Source organism: Alexandromys fortis, unplaced genomic scaffold (genome assembly GCF_014885135.2).
Source record: "Alexandromys fortis isolate MF-2015 unplaced genomic scaffold, M_Fortis_MF-2015_v1.1 scaffold_171, whole genome shotgun sequence".
Taxonomy (NCBI): domain Eukaryota; kingdom Metazoa; phylum Chordata; class Mammalia; order Rodentia; family Cricetidae; genus Alexandromys; species Alexandromys fortis.
The window spans coordinates 3,362,434-3,369,765 of NW_026068066.1; the positions used below are offsets into that span (position 1 = coordinate 3,362,434).

Here is a 7,332-nt window from a genome sequence, read left to right on the forward strand (position 1 = left end):
ATTCCAAACCCTGAAAATATCTGCCTGACTCTGCTCTTTACAGAATTCTCCAATAATAAATTTGACCAAGTCACAAAACAGAGCTGTTCAAATCCAAATGAAATTTGATAAAGGTGTTTCCATGTGAACCAGCAGCTTAACTGTTATTAACACTCACTAAACTTAGCATTAAGTTTAGTTCTTTACGATACTTTCATAGTTAAGATGTAATCTCAGTCCCCACAGGGGAAAAGGCAGGCAAAGTCACTATCTCTGGAAAACAAGAAGGCCAGACACAGAGATAACCCACTCACCACACTAGCAGGAGAATCAAGACTAGAGGGCATAAAAAAGTCAGGCTCTCTTCGCTGGACCACTAGGAATTCAAAATGTATTCTGTACACAACTGCACAACCCAGAAGCTCCATCAGCTGCACGCATGGGGTCCTGGATGCCCCACAAACTTCTCAGATCACAGCCACACCCTTCCAGAGTGTGTGTATTTTCACATAAATTCTCTCAGACCTCAAAGGAGCATTATCATTCTAGCTAAGCAAACAAAAAAAAAACAAACAAACAAACAAGGCGAGTCCAGGGAATTGCTGACCTTCCTAACACCACACAGCTAGTTCTGATGGAGAACTTGAAACCAGAAGTGGAAGATTCCACTCATGTTCAAGCACCCCCACACACACACCTAACTTCTAAAGTTCTTTTATAGATTTCCATTTCGTTCAAATTCATTCTAATTTACTCAATATTAAAGCAACTTCCTCTAAAAGATTATTTATAGAGTTAACAGTTTAAAACAAATCAGAAGTGAGTTTTCTTGCATGGCCATACAATTGCTTAACACATTCCTCTTCAGCTCCCGACCATCTCTCTGCTAAGAAGCATAGAGGACGAGCTTTTAAGCACGGCAGGCATGTTTTTGGTGACATTCTATTCACTATCAAGTTTTGTTGCTGTTTTTGTTAAAGTGTCCAGTTTTCTCTTAAGATCATCACCGTCAATGAGTCAGTCTTACAGTGGATCTGTGGGGCTCATTTTTACGGTAGAGCTCTTCTGGGGCCAGGTTCCTCTCCAAGTACGCTGGGGGTCTGTGTTCAGGTATGTCAGGGAAGTCACCCGATTCAAATTCTAAAGATAAATATCAAAACACACATTTTATAAAGGTTGCACATATTTCACCAACGGGAGTTCAGCTGCAGGGTAGGCTTCTTAAACAAGCACCGGCAATTTTGACAAAGACTAGTTTTCATCTTACTGTAATTGTTTCACGACCTAAGGGTAAGTCACATCCTCGAATGAGGCCCTAACTGCACTATCATGACTACTTCTCTCCTGCCTTCCTCAGGAGATTGGTGGGTAGTAAATCCCTGGACAGAGAGGATCAGACGTAATTCTTTCCGTGCGTACATTTAAGCTACACTACCTAGGGTTTTGGAGAATAGGCCACCACATACATTCAACATTAACAGGGCTTTAATGGGGTAGCCCACATTTAAAGCCAGAATAAATAACCAAGCACGTGGTCTGCGTGGAACGACTCTCAGAGCCAAGGTGACAGAGTGGTGACTGCGAAGGCGGCGCAGCCACCGAGGACGACCCTCCACCCGAGGCACTCCGGGTCGGAACGCAGAGCCCGCACCCCTCCCGGTCCACCCGGCCCACCCGGCCCTTCTTCCTCAACGGGCCCAGGAGCTAGGGGCTTCCGCCGTGAACCTCCACGCAGAGAGTGAGGCCTAGGTTACCCCAACCTGGACTCGTCAGAGTCCACCGGCGAGACCACAGATCATCTCCAGCACGGGGCAAACAGAGCGGGAGTGCCCAGAACAAGAACACCGCGAGCAGAATCCTGAATTAGGCGCGGGACAGCCGCCGCCGTACTTCTCGCGAGATTCACTGGTGACGCCGGCGTCACATGTCCTCCTTGCTCTCTCATTGACTAAAGAATGGCTCCGCCCCTGCACGCAGCCAATCATCGTCAGCGGAGGGGCGAACCCGGAAGCGATGCTCTCGGCGAGGTTCTCGGTGGAAGGTGAGACGAGCGTCCGGAGCGGCGGGGCGGGCGACCGTGGGTGGCGGGCCACGTCTTAGGTAACGCCGAGGCAGCCTCTCCGGTGTGGGCATCGGAAGCCCTCCCGCTAGACCGGAGAGAGACCTTTCTTCCCTCTTCCCCTGACGATCGCCCCAGGATCCCCGGTCACCACTTGTGCCTTACTTTGTGTGCTGAGAGAACCGTGAAGAGAGTGGAGTAAAAATAATGTGGAGCGTTGAACTAAATCAGACCCCAGAAAGGTCCTGATGCTGATGCGGGGCAACTTGTCTTAAACTGTCAGAGTCTCAGCGCAGTCCTCTGAAATGGGACGTGGGGCTCCATCTCACTGAGATGAGAATTGGAACAGTTCGTATCTCTCTAAAATGGAGTGTTGCCTTTAAGTTAAGGAACGCCCTATTCCTCCATAATGGTATGCATAAAGTTTTATGCCTTAAAGCAGGAGATACATCTGGGTTTTACTTTTAAATATACCAAGACAGTTATATGTAGCTTACATCTGGAACGGTAAAGTCAGAGTTAATATGAGTTTTCGTAACGAAAGGTGTGGGAAGGGGGCTGAGATCTGTGCTGTGTTTTGGTATTGACATGTTAAGCGGTTAATGAATTGACGTGACATAGTAATTTTAGAAAATAGTTTTAAGATGAAAGAAAACCTTGAAAACTGCAAGAAAATAGTTCTGATCGCTCTCTTAAAAAATGACAGACCGATCAGACCTTAAAAACGTCAGTGGGATTTTTATATTTTACAATACAGCTATAGGCCCTAGGACGTTGCTGGTCATGATTTTGTTGCTCTTGTCACTAGTAATGAAGCTTACTAGGGCAACAGAATGGTGAACACATGAAATTAAGTAGAAAAACACCATAAGGAGTATGTATAACTGATAAGTTCTTAGAGGCCATTCAAAGGAAAGTTAAATGATAGGTCTTAAATTTAATGATACAAATAGTTCTTAATACAAGTTACATACAAACGGCACAAGAATCTGAGCTGAAGATGGCCTATTCTTCAAAGGTTGATGGAAGAACAATGTAAGACATAGCACCTAAAAGAATAGACAGAGAAATATAATCGGCTCAACAGAGAATGAAAGTTGTAACATTTGAAAATAGCAATGAAAAATGGCAGAGTTCAAAAAATATTGTTAAGAAACTGATAAATGGTTTTCAACGTAACTTCTTGTTTTCTTAATTGAGTCTTACATTCTGGTTAACTCTTCAAGCTGATGTCAGTTTATAAAGTAATATGGCAGGCTACCGGAGTAAACATCTCTGCCCACAGGAAAACTTTAATCTTTTAGTACTGGGTGAATCACAACCCTTCTGTGTACTGAATGTACCTATACTCCACCTGTCTTAACATACCTAAATTAATAGATTAAAATTAAGATAGTTATTACCATTTACATAGTAAAAGAAAACATTTTTTATAAAAGATAAAAACTATAAATGATCATAGAGAACAGAAACCTAATGGGTTATAGGAGAAAACACCAAAGACAGTATGGCAATTTATTTGTCTTGTTTGCAAGGTTGGTATCCTGTTGATGATGCCTAGTTACCAATGTCTAACATTGTTGTGTTTGTGTTTTCAGATTGGAATGACCAAACAATGCAGATGTAATCTGTCTCTAGAAAGACTGTCCCCTAGTGCTTGAAATGCTTTTTTAGAATAGTAGCAAAAATGGAAAAAGAAAAAGTAAGGGATGATGAAACACCAGACCCAGAAAACTCTTTGGACTTTTCTGAACAGTTTAATCAGCTCGAATTGTTGGAAACCCATGGACACCTGATTCCCACTGGTACTCAGAGTCTCTGGGTAGGCGATTCTGATGAAGAGGAGGAGCAAGAAGAAAAACACGAAGAATGGTATCAATTGCAAGAGAAAAAAATGGAAAAAGATCCAAGCAAATTGCTTCTTTGGGCTGCTGAAAAAAATCGGGTAAAAAAAAGAAACCATTATATAGTTGGAAAAGCATTTGGTTTGGAGCCCAGATACCTGGTCCTGACCTCTGTATCTCTGGGCATATTCCATCATTTCTGGTCCTTTTAATTTCTTGTCTTTAAAAATGGCAGCTTAATATTTGTCTCATTTATGTAGGAGTGTCAAATGAAATAGTATATATGAAAATGTACACTACATTATAAACCGACTAGATGTCGGGAGGTTTGGGGGTAATTATAAACAACCCTCTAATTAAATCATTAGGATCACTCCACAGGTGAGTATTGCTAAGGATGGGTAAGAAGGAAATTAACTTAGATGACCGGTCCATCAAGTGTCTAACTGCTCTATTTACTCCTCACAAAGTCCTACGAGGAAGGCCAGGCAGATTTGTCATCCAAACATAGTACCCAAAAATCAATTCTTCCCACTTGACCCATTTGTGCTTAGTTTACTAAGTCTTCCCATGTGTGTCGGTAAACTGAAAACTGAGAGGGTTTTACACTTTATGATTCTTTTCAATCCCAAAGCACAATGTATTCTGTCAGAGGTCCTTGATGCCCAGCAACATGACATGTCTCTGAGCTTGTCTGGAGGAACTGAGCTCTTTAGTCTCTAGGTTGCTTTAGCATTCACTTTATTCTACTGTTAAAAGGGTTTTTTTGGTTCCTATGCCGTGTAGATTGATATACTGTTACAGGAAAATTAGGTTTGCTTTACAGGTGAAATAGAAAATACAGTTAAACCCTTTATTCATCTAGGGTCAAAGCATTTGACAATAAGCGTTTATTAGAATGGGTTAAATGTGTGGTGTGATATTCAGAGAATCAGATTCTTTAGATGCACCAGAGAGTGATGGGCTGTAACTTGTTCAACGTTAATCATTACTGTCTCCTCCTTTAGGGAGAATCTTGAAGTCTAAAGCCACTGGATGATGTAATTGCCTTTGTCGATTGTTTTGCTTTGAGTTGGACTTTTTTTAAGTTCTCTTCCTTTTTTCCTTAGCTTGCTACAGTGCAGAGGCTACTTTCTGAGAAGGCCACTGAAGTGAACACTAGGGACGAAGATGAGTACACCCCTCTTCACCGAGCAGCCTACAGTGGACACTTAGATATTGTTCGTGAGCTGGTGGCTCAAGGGGCAGATGTTCATGCAGTGACTGTGGATGGCTGGACACCACTACACAGTGCTTGTAAGTGGAATAACACCAGGGTGGCCTCCTTCTTACTTCAGCACGATGCAGACATCAATGCCCAAACAAAAGGCCTCTTGACCCCTTTGCACCTTGCTGCTGGGAATAGAGACAGCAGGGACACCCTGGAACTCCTCCTGATGAATCGCTACATCAAACCAGGGCTGAAAAACAACTCACAAGAAACCGCTTCCGACATTGCCAGGAGGACAAGCGTCTATCACTACCTCTTTAAAATCGTGGAAGACTGTACCAACTCTTCACCTCCGTCTTAATGGCTCTAGTCATTTTCTTAAGCTTCAAAGTACCAGTGCCTCCTATGTATGAGATGTAAAATATCCCCATATACAGAGAGCAGATGTCTCACTACAGAAATTTTGTTGGATGAATCACAGTTTTCTTTTAAGTGACCTGCCTGACCTTGGTGTCAAAGTGTATTTGAGAGGTGTCTGGATGCAGCTGTGGTGAATGCTACAGATATTGTGATTTTTATCAGAGGTAATTTTAACTGGACATGGGTAATAGAGAAGCTAAGGATATTTTTTGGTGCTGATCCAAGAGAAAAGTATTTTTTAAATATCCCATACCCTGGGTCTTTGTTCAGTGTTCAGCATATTGACTTGTATTTTTATAAGCTAAGATAACTCCAAATTTTCATCTTCAACATACTGGTGCAGTTCCGCTGTCTTTTCTGCATCTCCAGTTGCTTTCATTCTAAACAAGAAACACTAACATATTCGTGACTTACATCTTCGTAAGTTCAAAAAATAGTGAAATATTTAGGTGTATTGTAAGATGTAGCCATTCTGAGGAAAGCAGTTAGGGAGATGTTTAATCCTGGAATGTTTTACACTGCCTCCCCCACCACATTCCTCATAATCCTGTGGACAGTCCTACCTCACCCTGGTCAACCCATGTGACCCTTATTGTTATGGCCAGTCAGTGTCACTTTGACATGCACAAAACTGTACCTTGGTCCAAGAGATTAAAACTGCCCTCTGAAGGGTTGACCCGTCTCTCTCTCCCTGCTGGTTTGGGCACTACTTACCTAGACTCAGTGAGTTCCAGGAAATGTCCACCGCTACCCCTCAGCCCTCATTTTCTACAAGCCATGACAAAGGCAAAGGCACACAGAATCGTAACAGTGAGGAGTGATTATCATATGGGACCAGAACAACAAGTGGCTCAGGCTTTCTTACAAAAACCAAACAAGAGACAAAATATGGGTAGTGACACAGCATAACTAGAAATAGAGTAGAAACTGACAGTGCAGAAGGCGTGAATTCTTCTTTAACTGGCACAGAACTTCACTGGATCTGGCACCTTTGTTCAAGTTCAAGCTGCATTAACTTTTCTCTTCCTGGTGCCTGCAACATAGTTTGTGATGGACTCCCTAGCCCCTCTGTATTCCCAAAGAGTCTTCTCACCACGAGAACTCGAGTCCAAGGGAAAGACCACGAGGGGCTCATTGTCCGCGTCAGCTTAGACTCACCCAGGAGTTGGCCTCTAGCGTGTCTGGAAGGGAATTAATAGAAAGGTTTAGCTGAAGAGAGACTGCGTGTCCAAATGTGTGTGGCACCGTCGCATGGGCTCAAGTCCCAGATTAAATAAAAAGGAGAAAGCAAGCTAAGAACCAGTGTTTGTGTCTGCTTTCTCACTGGGTACAGTGACAGCTACTTCACACACACTGCTTTGCCTTCCCTACCACAGTGACTGCCTCTTACACCATAACACTCAAGTGTTTGGTCACAGCGAGAAGAAAAACAGCTGTCCTTTCCAATGTCATTTTTAAATGTCGACCTAATTTCGTCTTTTGGGCCAACCCACATAAGTCAGTCGACTGAGATTCAATAGTGGTTTAATCGGGTGTGTGGAGCTGAAGGGAGGAGTCCTGTGAAGAGCATGGCTGCTCTTCCAGAAAATCCAGATTCAGTGTCCAGCACTCACAGCCATCTGTAACTCCAGTTTAGGAGTACATGCTTATTCATGACATTGTAGTTCCTGCTGCCACTATTTCAGGAAGACATGCCCTTCCCAGCCTGGGCATTTGTACCCTTGGAGACTGACAGTAGTTCTTTCCCGCTATAGTTTTCTCTCATACATTCCCAGTAAAATTAGCAACATAGAGCTTTTCTCAATAATTCAAGCAACTGG

The 7,332-nt window shown here is 43.0% G+C and overlaps 2 protein-coding genes across 6 annotated transcripts in view; one reads left to right on the top strand and one right to left on the bottom strand.

Annotated features, from left to right (window-relative positions):
* Mre11 (MRE11 homolog, double strand break repair nuclease) overlaps positions 1–1,886 on the bottom strand; it is a 51,102-nt gene extending 49,216 nt beyond the window's left edge. Inside the window, exons 1-2 of one of the 4 annotated variants that reach the window (XM_050120596.1) lie at positions 1,740–1,886; positions 1,007–1,119 (exon numbers count right to left, since the gene is read on the bottom strand). In XM_050120596.1, the coding sequence (XP_049976553.1) occupies positions 1,007–1,026 (20 nt within the window). In that variant the 5' untranslated portion in view covers positions 1,027–1,119; positions 1,740–1,886. Of the gene's footprint in view, positions 1–293; positions 797–822; positions 984–1,006; positions 1,120–1,733 lie in introns of those variants that run through there. The other 3 variants (XM_050120597.1, XM_050120595.1, XM_050120598.1) reach the window with 3 other exon arrangements.
* Positions 1,887–1,953: 67 nt separating this feature from the next.
* Ankrd49 (ankyrin repeat domain 49) lies at positions 1,954–7,006 on the top strand. Of its 2 annotated transcripts, none has more exons than XM_050120620.1 (3): positions 1,954–2,020; positions 3,637–3,983; positions 4,992–7,006. In XM_050120620.1, exons 2-3 carry the CDS (start codon positions 3,726–3,728, stop codon positions 5,451–5,453), a joined length of 720 nt encoding a protein of 239 aa, XP_049976577.1. In that variant the 5' UTR covers positions 1,954–2,020; positions 3,637–3,725; the 3' UTR covers positions 5,454–7,006. The 2 variants fall into 2 exon arrangements, with proteins under 2 accessions (XP_049976577.1, XP_049976576.1); XM_050120619.1 differs by lacking the exon at positions 1,954–2,020 and adding an exon at positions 2,033–2,450.
* The last annotated feature ends 326 nt before the right edge of the window (positions 7,007–7,332 follow it).

Excerpts from the sequence above, each read along its gene's own strand:
- Ankrd49 (XM_050120620.1), top strand. The coding sequence starts at position 3,726 with ATGGAAAAAGAAAAAGTAAGGGATGATGAAACACCAGACCCAGAAAAC. Across the intron at positions 3,984-4,991 it reads GGGCTGCTGAAAAAAATCGG|CTTGCTACAGTGCAGAGGCT; the intron begins GTAAAAAAAAGA and ends TTTTTTCCTTAG.